Below are 21,742 nucleotides of genomic sequence, written 5' to 3'. Positions count from 1 at the left end.
AAAAAAAAAAGATTTTGAATCAAATCGTAACCCCAAGAATCGATATTGAACCGAATCGTGGGACACCCAAAGATTCGCAGCCCTAGCAGCTACAGTTTCCATCTTAAAGGGGAACATTATCACCAGACCTATGTAAGCGTCAATATATACCTTGATGGTGCAGAAAAAAGACCATCTATTTTTTTAACCGATTTCCGAACTCTTAATGGGTGAATTTTGGCGAATTAAACGCCTTTCCGTTTATCGCGCTGGAAGCGAGTGACGTCAGAATGTGACGTCGCCGAGGTAACACACCCGCCATTTTCATTTTAAACACATTACAAACACCGGGTCTCAGCTGTTATTTTCCCTTTTTTTGACTATTTTTTGGAACCTTGGAGACATCATGCCTCATCGGTGTGTTGTCGGAGGGTGTAACAACACTAACAGGGAGGGATTCAAGTTGCACCACTGGCCCGAAGATGCCAAAGTGTCTGCTGCCAGACCCCCATTGAATGTGCCAGAGTGTCTCCACATTTTACCGGCGATGCTAAGGCAGACATGGCACAGAGATGTATGGATAACCTGCAGATGCATTTGCAACGATAGTCAACGAAATCACAAAGGTGAGTTTTGTTGATGTTGACTGCCAGCTAATCGATGCTAACATGCTATGCTAATCGATACTAACATGCTATTTACCGGCGGTGCTAAAGCAGACATGGCACAGAGATGTATGGATAACCTGTAGATGCATTTGCAACTATATTACGTTTCCTTCCACCCACATTTAATGCGAAAAAAACACTTACCAATCGACGGATTTAAGTAGCTCCCGTGTCAAAAGATGCGAAAGTCCTGATCGTTTGGTCCGCACATTTTACCGGCGATGCTAACGCAGCTATTCGGCCATGCTATGGCTATGAATAGCGTCAATAGCTATTCGCTCAATAGCTTCAATTTCTTCTTCAATACTTTCATACTCCAACCATCTGTTTAAATACATGCGTAATCTGTTGAATCGCTTAAGTCGCTGAAATCCGAGTTTGAATCCGAGCTAATGACACTATATCTTGCTGTGGTATTCACATTATTTGTTTACATTGGCAGCACTGTGTGACGTCACAGGGAAATGGCCAGTGTCTTCGCAGAGAGCGAAAATAAGGCACTTTAAAGCTTTATTTAGGGATATTCCGAGACCGGTAAAATTTTGAAAAACATTTTAAAAAAATACAACAAGCCACTGGGAACTGATTTTTATTGTTTTTAACCCTTTTGAAATTGTGATAATGTTCCCCTTTAAAGATCTAAAAAATAATTTTGGGAAAGTCTAGCGGGCCAGATTGAAAATCTTAACGGGCCACATGTGGCCCCCGGGCCTTAATTTGCCCAGGTCTGAGCGAGTGACACATATCACTGTGATTACGTCATGAAAAAGTCATTTTTGCATGACGAAGGAACTTTCAACCGAAACCCAAGCAATGCATGAATTTGTCAAATCATGGACATTCCTACCGGCGCACTGACTTGATTGGCTCGTTGCCACGTCACTGGGGTCTTAACCACGCCCACAAACGCCTGTCCACTCATTGAGCGAGTGCGCCCGTCGCGTCCTCTCGCGCTAAACGGAGAACTCGCCGCTTTCGCCAGCTGAACAAAGTTGTACCGCCTCGCTCTACTGGCCCACTGCTTGTTCCAATCAATAATAGATTGTTTCAGACAGGGGGAGAACACGCCCATCACGCCACTGCCGCGCGTCATGACACATTTAGACAGTCAAAGAAACTTGTGGAGAAGGAGTTCAACTGGATATACATGTATTATTTTACACAAACTAGCTTTGCGAACTAATTATAACTGTCACTCATACACAGGAGTGTGTTCATAAACCCAAACACACACACCACTTCCCTCTCAACTCTCCTCACCCGCTCCACCTCCCCTACATTTCCACTGCGGCAGTGTGGCTGGTTGCCCTGGTAACGCGCCACATTTAACACCCCTCCTTTTTTTGCTCTCTGTCCAATATTTCTGGAGAAGAGCATTCGAGACAATAGCGAGCAAGGGGAGGGGTAAAAAAGCAAGGGGCGAGAGAGCATAGGAGCCAGTGTGGTGACGAGAGTGAGTGAGAGAGAGAGAGAGAGAGAGAGGCAGGATGGAGGACCAGTGGCAACACAGGACACCGGTTGTTGGCGTGTGTGTTATTTAATGGTGTGACCACCATATGTGTTGCCTGGGGCTCAGTGGGAGGTGGGTGGGGGGACGCGGGGGGCTCAGCGGAGGACAAAGGAAAGAGATGGAGTTAGGGAGCAAAAAGAGTGATGATAGAGGAGGGGAGGACGTGATGGATGGGTGAGGAGGAGGAGGGATGAAGGAAAAATTTTACATCTTCATTAATTCACGGATGGAGGGTGTGGTAGAGAGAGAGAGAGATGGAAAGAGAGAGAGAGAGAGTCTATTTCTTCTTCTCCGTTTATTAATTCATCAGCTTACACACACACGCACACACACACATGTTAAATGAATGTGTGTGCACGAAGACACTTGTGTGTCCCACGGGTTTCCCCTCCCAACATATGGGACTTGTGCTAATGGCCACACCCCCTCGCCCAAAAACCTGATTTACACACACCCCACGGGACACAAGGGGGCAGGCACGTGCCGGCGGGATATTGTGTGTGTGTGTGTGTGTGTGTGTGTGTGGCTACTGAAATCTGATTAAAGTCGTGTTGGTGACAATTAACAGCCTCTCAAAGCTGTCGCCCCAGGCCCTCTGGGACTGTGTGTGTGTGTGTGCGTGTGTGTGTGTGTGTGTGTGTGTGTGTGTGTGGTGGTGTTCAGGTGCTTGCTTTCCATCTTAATCCCCCCTTTTGAATAAATCATGTGACCCCTTCCTCCCTACCTCCATCCTTCTCTCATTAAACGGCGTCCGACGTCACCCCTGCGGGGCTTTGCGTCGCTTCTCTTTTCTTTGTTTTTTGTTGTTGTTGTTTTTTTTTCAATTCTTCTTGCTGAGTCAGCGCTTTCATCCTCATAGCTCCGCCCCCCTCCCAGGATGGAGGGATGACAAAGGTGGCACTATGGGAGAGAGAGAAGAGGTGAAAATGAAGCGTGGCCACCTTTCTCCTCTGCTATGTTTTGGGGCTTGTAAAGACCCGCCTTCTCTTGACCCCTGACCCCTGTGTGACTGACAGCTCTCTTGGCCCCTCCCTCCCCCATCTGTGCATCCCTTTTATCCCGACATTCCCATTCCAATTCCACCTCCATCATCCCTCACTCTGTCTGCCTCCCTAACACCCCCAGTACTCCCAGTGGGCGCATGGACTGGTGGCCAGCTGGTACACACACACACACACACACACACACACACACACACACACACACACACACACACACACACACACACAGTATCAAGAGCAGTCTTTAAAAAGAAAGAGACCAGTCTAAAAATACTAATGTAGTCTCTTTAAAACATCTCTCAGTGAGTGTGCAACAGTTCAATCCAATGTAAAAGCAGCGGTGTGTGTCTGTGTGTGTGTGTGTGTCTCTCAGGGGTTCGCGAAGGGCAGAGCAAACATTTGTTTGTGCAGCGATCCATCTCAGCAGGCCGGTGTGGCCCATAACAAACAAGAGTGGGGGGCGGGGCTTGGCGGTGTCTGCGCAGACACACACACCAAAACACTTTGACGTCTGATGCTGACTTCTATCTAAAGCAGGGGTCACCAACGCGGTGCCCGCGGGCACCAGGTCGCCCGTAAGGACCAGATGAGTCGCCCGCTGGCCTGTTCTAAAAATAGCTCAAATAGCAGCACTTACCAGTGAGCTGCCTCTATTTTTAAAATTGTATTTATTTACTAGCAAGCTGGTCTGGCTTTGCTCGACATTTTTAATTCTAAGAGAGACAAAACTCAAATAGAATTTGAAAATCCAAGAAAATATTTTAAAGACTTGGTCTTCACTTGTTTGAATATATTCATTTATTTTTTTTACTTTGCTTCTTATAACTTTCAGAAAGACAATTTTAGAAAAAAATAAAACCTTAAAAATTATTTTAGGCTTTTTAAACAAATATACCTTTTTACTTTTTAAATTCCTCCCTCTTCTTTCCTGACAATTTAAATCAATGTTCAAGTAAATTTATTTTTTATTGTAAAGAATAATAAATACATTTTGATTGAATTCTTCCTTTTAGCTTCTGTTTTTTCGAGGAAGAATATTTGTGAAATATTTCTTTAAAAAAAAAATTCGGGCAAATCTAGAAAATCTTTAGAATCAAATTTAAATCTTATTTCAAAGTCTTTTGAATTTCTTTTAAAATTTTTGTTCTGGAAAATCTAGAAGAAATAATGATTTCTCTTTGTTAGAAATATAGCTTGATCCAATTTGTTATATATTCTAACAAAATGCAGATTGGATTTTAACCTATTTAAAACATGTCATCAAAATTCTAAAATTATTCTTAATCAGGAAAAATTACTAATGATGTTCCATGGGGCGGTATAGCTTCGTTGGTAGAGTGGCCGTGCCAGCAACTTGAGGGTTGCAGGTTCGATTCCCGCGTCCGCCGTCCTAGTCACTGCCGTTGTGTCCTTGGGCAAGACACTTTACCCACCTCTTCACAGTGCCACCCACTCTGGTTTAAATGTAACTTAGATATTGGGTTTCACTATGTAAAGCGCTTTGAGTCACTAGAGAAAAAGCGCTATATAAATATAATTCACTTCATTCCATAAATTATTTTTTAAATTTTTACAAAAACATTCAAATTAGCTAGTTTTTCTCTTAATTTTTTTGGGGTGAATTTTGAATTTTAAAGAGTTGAAATTGAAGATAAACTATGTTTCAAAATGTAATTTTTTTCGTGTTTTCTCCTCTTTTAAACCGTTCAATTAAGTGTTTTTTTTTTTCATTATTTATTCTCTACAAAAAAACCTGTAAAAGGAAAAAAAAATGTACGACGGAATGACAGACAGAAATACCCATTTTTTTTATATATATATAGATTTATTTATTAAAGGTAAATTGAGTAAATTGGCTATTTCTGGCAATTTATTTAAGTGTGTATCAAACTGGTAGCCGTTGGCATTAATCAGTACCCAAGAAGTAGCTCTTGCTTTCAAAAAGGTTGGTGACCCCTGCTCTAAACGTTGTATTTGCCATTCTTTCCATGGTTATGCCAGGCCTAGCCGTTCGCATCAGCGCATTGTGGCGCCGTGTTTGGTCACGACGCGGCTCGACGTTGCGACTCATGAATATTCCAACACCCCCATAAATAGTGCCGCGCTCTCGCACGTGAAAACAAGTAGTTAGTTTGCCGTTGGAGGTCTCGGTGTGATCGCAGGAAGTGTTGACATGTTGCGAGCTGAATCCGGTCCGGGGATCATTTTTGTGGAAAAAGATGAAACGCGGAGTGAGCTTTCATCACGCCTCAAATCCCTCTGATGACATCATCCAAGCTGGACAAATCCTGACACGCTCGCTGGCTCTTTCTGGCAGCTGTGTTGTCTCAGACTCACACTCGCCATTTGTCATGCGGCGTCGCAAGTCTGATGCTCGTCAAACGTCGTGCCAGAAGAAGAACACGCGTCACTCTACGTGACTCGCATTGGGGATGTTAGCACATTGACGTTTTTGAAAGACAATCATTTACGTCAACGTGTCCAAAGTGTGGCCTGAGGGCCATTTGCGGCCCGCAGCTAATGTTTTAAAGCCCCGCGGCTGCACATTCTTAAAATACTTTTACAAAAAAAACATAAAAAAGTGGAATGAAAGAGCAAACAGGTGAAATGGAATGAGAAAACGTTGCAATGCGAACTCTGATAACACAAAGTGACCATTCAGGCTGTTTTATTCTTTAAAAATAATATTGAATCAAAATTAATGTTGTTGGGACTTGTTAAACTATTTAAGGCTCCAATTACTTCACATTTATTATTCCACTTCCACTTTGAAATCTTGTTTTAAGAAAATTTTGCATGTTTTGTGTGTTTGCCGTAAAAAAAAGTTAAATGATCAAAAAGGTTGATTGGCAACACTAAATGGTCCCTAGTGTGTGAATGTGAGTGTGAATGTTGTCTGTCTATCTGTGTTGGTTCTGCGATGAGGTGGCGACTTGTCCAGGGTGTACCTCGGCTTCCGCCCAATTGTAGCTGAGATAGGCACCAGCGCCCCCCGCGGCCCCAAAGGGAATAAGCGGTAGAAAAATGGATGGATAGATCTGAGGTTGATCTGGAGATTTAAGAGTTGAAAGTAAAATAAAATAAAAAATAGAACATGGATGGATGGATTGATGACTTATTTTTAACACTTTGGATCCCAAATACTTTTAGTGGGATTTTTTTTTTTTTATTGTCATAGCTCAAAAATAATAATGAATCAAAATCAATGTTACAGCTGGGATAAGCTTTAGCTCCCCCGCCACCTCGAGGGGGACAAGGGGTAGAAATGGATGGATGGATGAATTATTGACCAATTCAAGGCTCCAATTACTTGACATCAAATATTCCATTTTGAAATATTTTTGTGGGAGAAAATGTTGCATATTTTGTGTTTGTCATGAAACACATGTTGACAAAAAACATTTAAAACGTTTTTTTAAAACATATAATTGGCGGCATATAACTAGAAACGTAAGACTTTAAATTTAAAAAAAGGAAATTATTTATGAGTTATTTTTTAAGAGTTTCATGCGTAGGGAAATTTTGGATCCTGAATAATTTTAGTGGGATTGTTTTTTATTGTTATTGTTAAAAAAATAATAATACATCAAAATAAATGGTATGTATTATTGACCTTACTTCACGTCAAATGTTACACTTTGGAATATTTTTGGGAGAAAATGTAGCATATTTTGTGTTTGTCATGAAAAACATTTGTTTTGACAAAATTGGCATACAAATTTTTTTTAAAGATTTTTATAAAAACAAATCGGCAGATAGACCTTAAGGTGAACTAGAGATTTAAGAGTTGAAAGTAAAAAAATATATATATACGTATATGTAGGAGTTCTTTTTTTAAGAGTTTTATGCGCAGGGCACTTTTGTAACCTGAATCATTTGAGTGGGATTTTATTTTATTGTTATAGTAAAAAAAAACATCAAAATCAATGGTATGTATTATTGACCTATTTAAGGCTCCAATTACTTCACGTAAAATGTTACACTTTGAAATATTTTTGGGAGAATATTCTGCATATTGTGTGTTTGTGATTAAAAAAAACAAAATGTATGACAAAAAGGGCATAAAACAAACAAACAAAAAATAACCACGTACTTCAGTGAAACAGTTTGCCCAACAAAAATAAACAGAGTGATACTTCTCACATCTAATACACAATCTTTGTGACTCACCGACAACTCAGTCTGCGTTCAATTCGATGAAATGACAACGCATTTTAACTAGTATTGATGTCATTGAAACGCTGACAAAGTTAGCGGTTTAATTAAAAGACGAGTGAGCATACTATTAACCAAACAAAAAAGTTGTGGCAACGTTCCCGACACATCGCCTGCTGCATGCTAACTCTCAGTCCCAGCAGCTGACGGAAGGACGCTAGTTGCACGTTCAAAATCAAACTGCAGCATCAAATATGTTTCACCTCCACCAGCATTGCGCTCTTAAACGCACACCGAGACTCCACGGAAGTAGAAGCAGATGAAATGAGGTGAAACGAAGCGATCGACTCCCTTAAAGGCCTACTGAAAGCCACTACTAGCGACCACGCAGTCTGATAGTTTATATATCAATGATGAAATATTAACATTGCAACACATGCCAATACGGCCTTTTTAGTTTACTAAATTGCAATTTTAAATTTCCAACGGAGTTTCTTGTTGAAAACGTTGCGGAATGATGACGCTTGTTTGTGACGTTATTGGTTGTAGCGCACATATTAGCCCAGCACCACTTATGGCTAAAAGTCGTCTCTTTTCATCACATAATTACGCAGTATTTTGGACATCTGTGTTGCTGAATCTTTTGCAATTTGTTCAAATAATAATGGAGACTATAAATAAGAATGCTGTTGGTGGAAAGCGGTGGATTGCAGCTGCCTTTAGCAACCGAAACACAGCAGGTGTTTCTGTGTTTGCTGTGAAGCTTTAGCAAACATGTTTCTATACCACATGTCAACCAGCAAGTTTTTGGATGAGAAAATGGTGATATTAAGTCGGTTCTTACCGGAGACTTGTGCGGAGTTAGCGTCCTCCTGCAGCAGCTGTCATCTTGGCTCCTCCATTGGCTTCTCTCAGAGACACTGGCGGTCACAGCAGCCCTCCGACCAGTGTTAATTTTGACATCAAAATTTGATTTAGTTTTAGTCATAGTCTTTTGACTAAAATGTAATTTAGTTTTAGTCATGATTTAGTTATTTAAATTGTTTTTGTTTTAGTCTAGTTTTAGTTGACGAAATATCATAAGATTATAGTCGACGAAAACTACAGTAGATTTAGTCGACTAAAGGGTAATATGTAAACTTTCCCTTCAATTTCTGAAAGTCAAAGCAAAACAGCGGAAAAATCACCGATATAAGTCGTATTTTGATGAAAATCATGTCTCAAATTTAGTATTTCACGAGTAAGCCGTGTAATAAACGGGATAACGTCGAGTGAGTTGTATGTTGTGGAAAATGCTTACCTGTGTGGGGATTTCGGAGTGATTCCACTGTAAATGTCGCTTCAAGTTTGTTGTGTTTTTCCCCGTAATCCTCGCGCTGTATTTCTTACACTGCGTCTTATCTTTGACGTCAAATATAAAATTTCCCCATATGTCCTCTCTCCTCTTCTTCCCCGGCGTTGTTGACATGTTGTCTTCTGCAGCGCATTCCCGGGTCAGTCTCAAACGCAAACTACGTTTACGTAACTTCCTTACCACGTCGCTCTGATTGGTTCTCTTCCCAACTCCTCCCGCCTCTTCCTAACGAAATGAGTTCCGATTTTTCGTCTGGTTTTTATTCGTTGACGAATATGTCAATACACCCCGTCATCGTCTTAGGCCACGTAAATTATTTTTTATTTAGTTATTGTCTCGTTTTAGTCAGAAAAAAAAGGTCGTTGACGATAACTATGACGAAAATTTTTCGTCAACAAAATTAACACTGCCTCCGACTTTCAGGTATGACTTTATAATCTCACTAAAACACTATTAACACAATAAGCAGATAAGGGATTTTCCAGAATTATCCTAGTAAATGTGTCTAATAACATCTGAATCGATCCCACTGCACTCAGCTTTTTTTTTTTCCTAGTGCTTCACTCAAACTTTCCTCATCCACAAATCTTTCATCCTCGCTCAAATTAATGGGGAAATTGTCGTTTTCTCGGTCCAAATCGCTCTTGCTGCTGGTGGCCATGATTGTAAACAATGTGAGGATGTGAGGAGCTCCACAACCTGTGACATCAATCGCACATCGTCTGCTACTCCCGGTGCAGGCAAGGCTTTTTTATTAGCGACCAAAAGTTGCAAACTTTATTGTCGATGTTCTCTACTAAATCCTTTCAGCAAAAATATGGCAATATCGCGAAATGATCAAGTATGACACATAGAATGGACCTGCTATCCCCGTTTAAATAAGAAAATCTCATTTCAGTAGGCCTTTAACTCGGAGGGTACATTTTCAAAGCAAAGTCTGTATTGCCTCAAATGCTTGAATAAATGACGTTTTCTCGAGAAAAAAAATGTAAACGGTATTACTAACCGTCTGGAATTTTACCGCGATTTTTCATTATAGCGTTTACCATTACATCCCTACGCGCACCTGTTGTCAGGACTGCATGACATCACCGTCTTCATCATCCTCGCCATCATGACCTTCCTCCCCCGTCATCTTCTTCATCCCGCTCTGTCAGCGTCGTCATCCTCACCCTCAAGCCACATCTGATGCTGAATGTGTCCATCTGTGCACGTCTGACTCAACTATGTGTGTGCGTGCGTGTTCCTCCAGTCGCAAAGTAATGCGATTACAGCAATGAAGACATCACCTCAGCTTAATGAGCGCAGTGTTTGAAGACGTCTACCTCAGCAGCAGCGTTTGATGTCCCCCCTGGGACGTGGTGGGCGGGTGGAGACTGTGAAAACAATGAGATGATAATGAAGACGAGGGTGGTGGTTGTCGACAAGGTGGTAGAGTCGTCTTTTAGACCTACTTGGAGGAGTTCTCGCTGCTTACCTGCGAGGAGGGCACATGTCTTCGTAACAGGAAGTGGAGGACAAACTTGATTCAGAGTCCAGATGATGACCTGGGTGTCATTCTTGTTGGCATTACTGCAGAAAAAGAAGCAGACAAAGTGTAACAAGTTTGTTTCCAATCAAGTGTCATTCACTGTCAAATAGCAATGTTAGCTGCTACTGCCAGCTAGCTGTGAGCAAAGGACGACTCCTTGAAAGCGAGCACATTGCAGTAAGGGCTCCTGGAGGAACGCTTCAACGCTGCCCGTGTTTGTGGCGGACAGATGGAGAGGCGGGCGGCCCTGGAGCACGTTGAGCACATGAGTGTTTGCTGAGGTGTTTTAGACTTGGGAGGATTTCCTTCTGCCGCCGTTGCTGCGGTTTTCTTGTCTCATTATCCATTTTGTAGTCTGGAGAGGACAGCGTTTATCCCCTCTCCATATGGAGACAGCGAGGGGTTAAATGTGATGCGGCCTCCTCCACTTCCTGAATGTCACGGTGAACAGATGTGACACAGCTGGAGAGCACAGCAGCAAGATGTAACTTGGGGGCCTCGTCAATCTAAGCACAGACTTCTACTTCCTGTTTACATTCTAAGCTCTAAAATCTAACATCAACTTCTTATTTACATGTTAAAATATCACTTCTACTTCCTCCTTACATTCTAAACTCTGGCATATACTTCCTGTTTACTCTGCTATCTTAGAACATCTACTTCATATTTACACTATATCTAACATCAAATTCTTATTTAAATGTTAAGCTCTCACTTCTACTTCCTGTTTACAATCTAAAATCTGATGTATTTCCTGTCTACACTGTTCAATGCTGACTTGTACTTCCTGTTTACATTAATTTGTATTAACACGTTAAGTGCTTACTGCTACTTATTGTTTACTTTATAAACTCTGACATCTACTTCCTGTTGACATTTAAAAGTCTGGACTTAAGCACACGTTAAGCTCTGACATCTACTTCCTGTTTACACTGTAAGCTGCAACATCTACTAAAATCTGACATATTGATTTGTACTTCTTGTTTACATTTTAGAGTACATCTTATTTACATGTTAGATCGTACTTTTACTTCCTGCTCACATTCCAAGATCTGACATCTACTTCCTGTTTACATTTGTGTATTTCTTATTTAAATGTTAAGCTCTTACTTCAACTTCCTGTTTACACTAAGTTCTGACATCTACTTCCTGTTTACATTCTAAGATCTGACATCTTTCCTGTCTACACTGTTGAACGCTGACTTGTACCTCCTGTTTTCATTTACTTTGTGTGTAGATGTTAAGTGCTTACTCCTACTTTGTGTTTACATTATAAGCTCTAATATCGCAGTGGGAGAGTGGCCGTGCGCAACCCGAAGGTCACTGGTTCAAATCCCGCCTAGAACCAATCTCGTCACGTCCGTTGTGTCCTGAGCAAGACACTTCACCCTTGCTCCTGATGGGTGCTGGTTGGCGCCTTGCATGGCAGCTCCCTCCATCAGTGTGTGAATGTGTGTGTGAATGGGTAAATGTGGAAGTAGTGTCAAAGCGCTTTGTCACCTTGAAGGTAGAAAAGCGCTATACAAGTACAACCCATTTATTTTATTTATTTATATCTACTTCCTGAGATAGGCTTCAGCACCCCCCGCAATCCCGAATGGGACAAGCGGTAGAAAATGGATGGATGGATCTACTTCCTGACTACATTTTTAAAAGTCTGGACTTATTTACATGTTAAGTTCTGACATCTGCTTCCTTTTTAAACACACAAAGCTTGGACATGTACTTCCTGTTTACATTGAAAAATTCTGACATACACTTTCTGTTTACATTCTAATCTCTGACATCTACTTCTTGTTTACATTCCAAGATCCGACATATTGACTCGTACTTTCTGTTTACATTTAAGAGTACATCTTAGTTACCTGTTAAGATCGTACTTCTACTTCCTGCTTACAGTCTAAGCTCTGACATCTACTTCCTGTTTACATTTATTTACTTCTAATTTACATGTTAAGCTCTTACTTATACTTCCAGTTTCCACCTCAAACTGACATCTATACTTCCGGTTTAAACTTTATACTCCAACATCTACTTTTTTTTTACGTTCTAAAATCTGACAAATTGATTTGTACTTCCTGTTTACATTTAGGAGTATGTCTTATGTACATGTTAAGCTCTCATACTTCCAGTTTCCACCTTTAAACTGACGTCAATACTTCCTGTTTACATTCAAAACTGTGGCATCAACTCCATGTAAACACCTTAGCCCAGGGGTCGGGAACCTTTTTGGCTGAGAGAGCCATGAAAGCCAAATGTTTCAAAATGTATTTCCGTGAGAGCCATTTTTCAACACTGAATCCAACTAAATGCGTGCATTTTTAAGTATGACCAACATTTGTAGAGTATAATACGTCTCTTATTCTTTTTAACAACATTGTTATTCTAAAAGTTAACCGATAATAAATATAATACTTCTTACCATTAATGCGACATTTTGAAGAGGTGCGGTAGAAAACGGACGGTTGGATTAAAATGCATGAGAATGTTTTATAATTTGAACGTTATTTTTGAAACTGTGATTACCAGCGGAATTATTCATTACTTATCGTGTTAAGCAATGTCAGCTAAGATTTATCTGAGAGCCAGATGCAGTCATCCGGCTCTAGAGCCATAGGTTCCCTACCCTTGGTTTAAGCATTAGACACCTTTTTACCTGCACCCTGCCTCCCGGTTTCCCACATCTACAAAGCAATTAGCTACCGACTGCCACCTACTGATATGGAAGAGTATTACACGGTTACTTGGCATAGCTCGGTTCGGAGAGTGGCCGTGCTAGCAACCTGAGGGTTCCAGGTTCGATTCCCGCTTCCGCCATCCTAGTCACTGCCGTTGTGTCCTTGGGCAAGACGCTTTACCCACCTGCCCCCAGTGCCACCCACACTGGTTTAAATGTATCTTAGATATTTGGTGTCACTTTGTAAAGCGCTTTGAGCCACTAAATTAAAGCGCTATATAAATATAATTATCTGAGAGCCATATTTAGTCATCAAAAGAGACACATCTGGCTCTAGAGCCATAGGTTCCCTACCCCTGCCTTAGCCTCTGACATTTACTTCCTGTTCACACCATAACTCTCCTACTTCCTGTTCACATTCCAAGTTGCACATCCCACAAGCAGCCCAGAATCCAATCAGATTCGTCTTCACCTCCTCCGCCCACTTCCGCCATCTTTCTTTAATCCGCGCCGGCCTTCAGGGTCCGAATGGCGGAGTAGACATCAAAGTGCTTTAACTCGAACTAAACTCCGGGTCAGGTGGTTAAGCCGTGACTAGCTCCGCCTCCTGACTCCCAGCGCTGGCCGCTAATCCACCGCTAATTTGATCCGGCCTGCAGGCTCACGCTGCCTGCACGTGCGGTTAAGGCCGTGGGGATGGCGTACTTGCACCTGCACTGAAAGTCACACATGGACGGATCAATTAGCAGCCTCCTGTTGCCTGGTTACTAACGACTCTGCATAATTGATGTCTTCTTCATCACTAATTCAAAGTTTTGCTGGCTGTGTGATTGATGGAGAACAGTGCTCGCATGGAGCATCCAAACTGTGGCCCTCACAAGTCCAAGGTGTTGGTGGAACTTTTTGTCTCTTGGTAGTCTTCTCGTCCATAAATCAAGGTGCTAGCCAATAATCCATTCAGGTGTGCTCATGGTGATGGATGTGAGCGAGATGCATTGGAACTGATGTCTTGTTGGAGATAAAGGGGATGTTGGCGAAGAAGGAAAAACATGGCGGACACGTCTTCTCTGGTCGTTTGTGTCTAATTAAGAGTTTGCTGTCATGGCCGTCTCTGTAATCATGGCGCCTAATCACCGCATACATTTACTCGCCGCAAATCTAATTAGCAGAGAAACCACCGTCGTCTTTAGTAAGCAGTGATCTAACACAAGAACTTTAATTTTCAGACGTGAGGAAAAGGCGTCAGTTTGACTTGAAGAGCTGCTGAGAAGTGAGGAAGAGGAGGCAGGGGGGATGAAGAGTGAATGAGCAGTCACGCGCTGATTGCTTTTTCTCCAAGTGAAGATTTATTCCGTCTCGTTGGACCCGTCGACCCGCGGCGCTCATTAGCATAGAAAGCACATTCCTCGTCTCCTGATTGGATGCAAGGGACGGGGCACTTCCTGCTCATGTAACGGGATGTCCACCACCTCTGACCTTTTTATACGCAAAATCGCCGATGACGTGGTGTGGTGTCGTTCCAGCCGGCGCCGACAACAAGCTGGGCTGGGCGTTCGGACTGGGCCTGGAGAGGCTGGCCATGGTCCTCTACGACATCCCCGACATCAGGGTCTTCTGGAGCCAAAACGAGCGCTTCCTCCAGCAGTTTCGAGTGGACGACATCCACCAGGCCATCCGCTTCCAGGTAGAGAACACTTTCTCTTTCTTTACACACTGGGATTGTGACATGTTAGAGGATGGAGGAGGAGGATGGAGGTTATTGATGAAATAGCTTCCTTGGAGGCTCCAGGGGGATCATGGCTCATCTCCTGCCCAGGGTCAGTGCACCTCTCCTGGGCTGCACCTCTCCGCCTCTGCCCATTAAAGTCTGGATGGTCCGTGAAACACACCTAATCAATTGGAACTGTTGTGTGTGTAAGTTTGTGTGTTGGTGACACACACACACACACACACACACACACACACACACACACACACAGAGCAGGAACAAGAGGGTTGATACAAGGGATGTAAATCTTTGGGCACTTAACGATTCGATTCCTCGGGTGACGATTCGATTTAGAACCAATTCTTAATCCGAACCAGTTCTCGCAATGTATTATTTGGGATAATAATTATAAAGAAACATTTTCAAAACAGATTACAGCTTAGAAAAGCTCATTTTGTTGCATGGAGATGACCTAAAAATGTCTTCTTGATTTTGGAAAATTATGGATCTATTTAGAAACGGGATGAATCACGATTCAGATTTGGAAAAAAAAAAATGTGTGCACCCCTAGTTGATACATCACCACATATTATAGCAATCAACCTGGTTGAATACTTAGTAGGGTGCACAAAAAATGTATTAATAATGTTAAAAAAATTTGTAAAAAAATGTCAACATTTTTTATTGATTTATAAAAAAATTCAACTAGAATCCATTTTGAAAAAGGCATTTTAGGCCATCTATAAGCAACGAAAGGAGTTTGTCTAACCTGTAACCCATTTTGAAAAAAATATTTGTAATTATTATCCCAAATAATACATTTGAAGAATTAATTTGAATTGAGAATTGTGTTAAATTGAGAATTCATTCTGAATGGAATCGTATATGGTAAATGGGTTATATTTGTATAGCGCTTTTCTACTTTCAAGGTACTCAATGCGCTTTGACACTATTTCCACTTTCACATACACATTTACACACTGATGGCAGGAGCTGCCATGCAAGGCCCTAACCACCACCCATCAGGAGCAAGGATGAATTGTCTTGCTCAAGGACACAACAGACGTGACGATATTGGTAGAAGGTGGGGATCGAACCAGGAACCCTCAGGTTGCTGGCACGGCCACTCTCCCAACCCCGCCACGCCGTCCCCAGGAATCAGAATCGGATAGACTCGTTTGGTGCCCAAAGTTTCACACCCCTAGTAGAGGTGTACAAAAAATGTATTCACATCTGAATTGTGATTCTGATTCATCCCAATTCTAAATTGATTTAAGACTTTATTAAAATGTATCAAAAAATATACATACAGTATCGTAACCCCAAGAATCAGAATCAAATCGAATCGTTAAGTGGCCAAGGATTCACACCCCTGACATGGGTGCATTAAAAAAAAAAAAGATTTACATCCATTTTGCATTTCTTGTTCATCCCGATTCTGAATCGATTCATGATGATTAAAAATGTGTTTTAAAAAAAAAACAAAAAAAATTTTTTTTTTCATAATCAATTTTTAAAAATATCAGCAACAAAAGGAGCTTTTCTAACCTTTAAGCAGTTTTTAAAACGTTTTACCAAAATATACATTCCAAGAATCGGTTGGATTTGAGAATTGTGTTGAATCGAGATTTAATTCTGAATCGAATCGTTTGGTGCCCAAAGATTCACATCCCTAGTAGAGGTGTGCAAAAAAATGGATTCATATCTGAATTGCTATTCTTATTCAACCTGATTCTAAATCGATGCATGATTTTAATAAAATGTATTAAAAAAAATACATATATATATATATATATTTAAGGCCATCTTCATGCAACAAAATAAGCTTTTCTAACCTGTAATCTGTTTTGAAAAATTTTCTTTAGAATTATTATACTAAATACATTACGAGAATCGGTTTAAATCGAGAATCGATTCTGAATCAAATCGAATCGTCAAGTGCCCAAAGATTTAAAAAAAAATATTCACATCAAAATCGCAGTTCTTATTCATCTTGATTCTAAATTGATTCATCCATCCATCCATCCATTTTCTACCGCTTATTCCCTTTCGGGGTCGCGGGGGTCGCTGGCGCCTATCTCAGCTACAATCGGGCAGAAGGCGGGGTACACCCTGGACAAGACGCCACCTCATCGCAGGGCTAAATTGATTCATGATTTTAAAAAATGTATTTACATTTTTTTTCTTTTTTATAATACATTTTTTAAAATGTTTTTAGGCCATCTATAAGCAACGAAAGGCGCTTTTCTAACCTGTGTGCAGTTTTGAAAAAGTTTAAATATGATACCAAAAAATACATTACAAGAATAGGTTTGAATTGACAATTGTGTTGAATCAAGAATTAATTCTGAATCTAATCGTCACCCCAGCAATCAGAATCAGATCAAATTGTTTGGTGCCCAAAGATTCACACCCCTTGTGGGGGTGTTCAAAAAATTGTATTCACATCATATGAAATGTATAAAAAATATATGTATATATACATATATAAATTAAAAAAAAAATTAAATATGTTTTTAGGCCATCTCCATACAACAAAAGGAGCTTTTCTATCCTGTAATCTGTTTTGAAAAAGTTTCCTTATAATTATAATACCAAATACACTGCTAGAATCGGTTTCAACTGAGAATCGATTCTGAATCGAATAGTTACACCAGGAATCGAATGGAATCGTTAGGAGCTTAAAGATTCACACCCCGAATGCTTAGCGACAAAAAGTGAACACATCTGACCGTCTATGTTCCCGACTTCCTGTTTGCGCCCGTCAGGCCCTCAGCAAGTATCCGCCCCTGCACAACGACATTTCCTTCTGGCTGCCAGCGGACGGGCGCCACTTCGACGCCAACGACTTCTACGAGCTGGTGCGCTCCATCGCCGGGGACCTGGTGGAGAGGGTGTCGCTGGTGGACGACTTCACGCACCCAAAGTAAGCGCCCGTGCACACACACACACACACACTGCAAGGAAGCATGTAGGAGACAAATAAGGAGGTGACATTTAAAAAAAATAAAAAAAATGGTTTTGACATTTAGAGAGAAAAAATATATTTGTGTGAGAGGGCAAGGGGGCGTGGCCAAGCAGGCCAGCTTATGGCAATCATTTTAAGTAGGCGGAGCAACAGGAGGAGTCGGGTTGTCATCACATTACAATCACTTCTGACATCATAACTCAGACTAAGTGCACATTTGTGGAATGCTAACGAGCCATTACCTCCCACTGGCTGTCACGCGACACCGCCACGGACCCTCTCAGGCCCGGATCTAAACCACTTTGCTGGGAACTTCTGACACGGAGATGGCTCACGTTGCACAGGATGGACAGACCCTTCCACAGATGAGGCTTTTAACACAGGAAGGAGCACTTCCTGACACGCGGGAGCTTCTTGCCGAGACAGGAAGTAGTTCAATGTCCCACGGGGGGGCGAAAGGGGGAGGGGAGGGGGGCTGACCACCAGAGGCGCTTTAAAGGCTCATTAAAGGTCAAGTGGGGCTCTTAACGAGCAATTAGCAGAGAGGGAAAATGTCACGTGAATTATTCACAGTTATGATGGGCTAGTCACATGACCACACCTACGTTTGTAACACGGGATACTTTAGCGTGTACAGCATTCAGGTGTCCCGGTATTGATCTTCAGGATAATGGAGACATGAATTATTGACGGACGACAGAGTCGATCACATGGAACGCATTCACTCGTCTTTGTGTGACATTTGGAACACAACCACCTTGAATAATTGACACGCTGCTGGCAGCGGAGGAGGAGGAGGAGGAAGAAGCGGAGTGTCGAGACCGATTTCTCCCCGTCTTTTGTCTGGCAGGAGCGGGAGGCGGAGCCACTGCTTCCGCATCGTCTACTGCCACACGGAGCGCACGCTGAGCCAACGGGAAGTCGGCCTGGTCCACCAGACGATCGAGCGCAGCGCCGAGAGCGAGCTGGGCGTGGAGGTTCGATAGTGAGCGAGCCACTTTATTAGGGACGCCGCGGAATCTGCCGGTAGAATCCTGCTTTAATTTGATGTTTCTCAAACTTTTCATTACAAATCAATAATAAAAATGACGAACAATTACCAAGTTGTGACAACCTCATGATTGGCATATGTGTGTGCGTGTGCGTGTGTGTGTGTGTGGTTTGGTTGCCGTGGTTACCTTTTTCTACTGATATCAAACTTTTTCCAGCAACGGTCGAACAAAAGTTAATAAAAAGAGGGCTTTTTGATACATTTTGTTCATTAAGGAGGCTGAAAGCAGTCCAATGTGGTTCAATGTATGCTAAGCTAACTGAAGCTAGCTTATTGTCATGGGTGACCAAGCAAATTTGTGTTTTTTGTAATAATATACTTGATTGGTAAACAATTTATGAGCTGTACATCCCTAAACCTATTGATGTTAAATTTTTTTCCAGCAAGGGTCGAGGGAAAATTAAAAAAGCAAGGCCTTTTTGATACATTTTGTTCCTTAAAGAGGCTGAAGGCAGTTTATTGTAGGTCAATTTGTGCTAAGCTAACTGAAGCTAGCTTAGGGTCATGGCTGACTAAGCAAATTTGTGTTTTTTGTAATAATATACTTGATTAGTAATCAATTTATGAGCTGGACATCCCTAAACCTATTGATGTTAATTTTTTTCCAGCAAGGGTCACGGGAAAATTAAAAAAGGAAGGCCTTTTTGATACATTTTGTTCCTTAAAGAGGCTGAAGGCTGTTTATTGTAGGTCAATTTATGCTAAGCTAACTGAAGCTAGCTTAGTGTCATGGCTGACCAAGCAATTTTGTGGTTTTTTTCTAATAATATAATTGATTAAAAATCAATTTACTAGCTAAACATCGCTTAACCTACTGATATCAAACATTTTCCAGCAAAGGTCGAAGGAAAGTTGAAAAAGATAGGCCTTTTTGAAACTTTTTGTTCATTAAAGAGGCTGAAAACAGTTTATTGTAGGTCAATGTATGCTAAGCTAACTGAAGCTAGCTTATTGTCATGGCTGACCAAGCAAATTTGTGTTTTTTGTAATAATATAATTGATTGGTAAACAATTTATGAGCTGTACATCCCTAAACCTATTGATGTTAAATTTTTTCCAGCAAGGGTCGAGGGAAAATTAAAAAAGGAAGGCCTTTTTGATACATTTTGTTCCTTAAAGAGGCTGAAGGCAGTGTATTATAGGTCAATTTATGCTAAGCTAACTGAAGCTAGCTTAGTGTCATGGCTGACCAAGCAATTTTGTGTTTTTTTTCTAATAATATAATTGATTAAAAATCAATTTACTAGCTAAACATCGCTTAACCTACTGATATCAAACATTTTCCAGCAAAGGTCGAAGGAAAGTTGAAAAAGATAGGCCTTTTTGAAACTTTTTGTTTATTAAAGAGGCTGAAAACAGTTTAATGTAGGTCAATTTATGCTAAGCTAACTGAAGCTAGCTTAGGGTCATGGCTGACTAAGCAAATTTGTGTTTTTTGTAATAATATACTTGATTAGTAATCAATTTATGAGCTGGACATCCCTAAACCTATTGATGTTAAATTTTTTCCAGCAAGGGTCGAGGGAAAATTAAAAAAAGGAGATCTTTTTGATACATTTTGTTCCTTAAAGAGGCTGAAGGCAGTTTATTGTAGGTCAATTTATGCTAAGCTAACTGAAGCTAGCTTAGTGTCATGACTGACCAAGCAATTTTGTGTTTTTTTTCTAATAATATAATTGATTAAAAATCAATTTACTAGCTAAACATCGCTTAACCTACTGATATCAAACATTTTCCAGCAAAGGTCGAAGGAAAGTTGAAAAAGATAGGCCTTTTTGAAACTTTTTGTTCATTAAAGAGGCTGAAAGCAGTTTATTGTAGGTCAATTTATGCTAAGCTAACTGAAGCTAGCTTAGTGTCATGGCTGACTAAGCAAATTTGTGTTTTTCTAATATTATACTTGATTGATAATCAATTTACTAGCGAGACATCGCTCAACCTACTGATATCAAACTTTTTCCAGGGAGGGTCGAAGGAAAGTTAAAAAAGAGAGGCCTTTTTGAAACGTTTTGTTCATTTAAAGGCCTACTGAAATGAGATTTTCTTATTTAAACGGGGATAGCAGGTCCATTCTATGTGTCATACTTGATCATTTTGCGATACTGCCATATTTTTGCTGAAATGATTTAGTAGAGAACATCAACGATAAAATTCGCAACTTTTGGTCGCTAATAAAAAAACCTTGCCTGTACCAGAAGTAGCAGACGATGTGCGCGTGACGTCACGGGTTGTGTAGCTCCTCACATCTGAACATTGTATATAATGTGAGCCTTCAGCAGCAAAAGTGATTCGGACAGAGAAAGCGATGATTTCCCCATTAATTTGAGCGAGGATGAAAGATTTGTGGATAAGGAAAGTTAGACTGAAGCACAAAAAAAAAAGAAAACGCAACGGCTCCGGGCGGCGGCAGTGTGACCGTTTCAGATGTAATTAGACACATTTACTAGAATAATTCTGGAAGATCCCCTTATCTGCTTAATGTTTTAATAGTGTTTTAGTGAGATTGTAAAGTCATACCTCAAAGTCGGATGGCTGCGGTGAACGCCAGTGTCTCAGAGAAGCCGAGGAGCCAAGCTGACAGCTGCTGCAGGAGGTCCCATAATCCACTGATGTCTCCGGTAAAGTCGACTTAATATCACAATTTTCCCATCCAAAAACTTGCTGGTTGTCGTAGAGAAACATGTTCGCTTGACCGCTCTGTGTTAAAGCTTCACAACAAACAAAGAAACGGAGGCTGTGTCTCGGTTGCTAAAGGCAGCTGCAATCCACCGCTTTCCACCAAAAGCATTGTAATTTGACGTCTCCATTATTAATTGAACAAATTGCAAAAGATTCAGCAACACAGATGTCCAAATTACTGTGTAATTATGCGATGAAAAGAGACGACTTTTAGCCGCAAGTGGTGCTGGGCTAATATGTCCCCTCCAACCCGAGGCGTCACAAACACGCGTCATCATACGCGACGTTTTTAACAAGAAACTCCGCGGGAAATTTAAAATTGCAATTTAGTAAACTAAAAAAGCCGTATTGGCATGTGTTGCAATGTTAATATTTCATTATTGATATATAATACAAATGCGGGGTTTGCGGTCACAACCGCAGAGTCCGCGGATAAACCGCGGGTCGGGCGGGTGACATGA

At 41.1% G+C, this 21,742-nt stretch overlaps 1 protein-coding gene and 1 long non-coding RNA gene across 3 annotated transcripts in view; one reads left to right on the top strand and one right to left on the bottom strand.

Annotated features, from left to right (window-relative positions):
* Nucleotides 1–18,650, top strand: part of fars2 (phenylalanyl-tRNA synthetase 2, mitochondrial) — a 41,731-nt gene extending 23,081 nt beyond the window's left edge. For both annotated transcript variants that reach the window (XM_061921443.1, XM_061921444.1), the window contains exons 9-11: nucleotides 14,399–14,559; nucleotides 17,352–17,509; nucleotides 18,402–18,650. In XM_061921443.1, the coding sequence (XP_061777427.1) occupies nucleotides 14,399–14,559; nucleotides 17,352–17,509; nucleotides 18,402–18,537 (455 nt within the window). In that variant the 3' untranslated portion in view covers nucleotides 18,538–18,650. The remainder of the gene's footprint in view (nucleotides 1–14,398; nucleotides 14,560–17,351; nucleotides 17,510–18,401) is intronic.
* On the bottom strand, nucleotides 2,321–18,569 carry LOC133569218 (uncharacterized). Its single transcript, XR_009809772.1, has 4 exons — nucleotides 17,316–18,569; nucleotides 10,145–10,239; nucleotides 9,734–10,043; nucleotides 2,321–3,057 (listed from the first exon to the last, which is right to left on the bottom strand). It is a non-coding gene; the product is annotated as an uncharacterized LOC133569218 (long non-coding RNA).
* Nucleotides 18,651–21,742: the final 3,092 nt, after the last annotated feature.

This window comes from Nerophis ophidion, linkage group LG15, assembly GCF_033978795.1.
Source record: "Nerophis ophidion isolate RoL-2023_Sa linkage group LG15, RoL_Noph_v1.0, whole genome shotgun sequence".
In the NCBI taxonomy this organism is placed as follows: Eukaryota; Metazoa; Chordata; class Actinopteri; order Syngnathiformes; family Syngnathidae; genus Nerophis; species Nerophis ophidion.
This window is presented reverse-complemented; position numbering and strand designations above follow the sequence as displayed.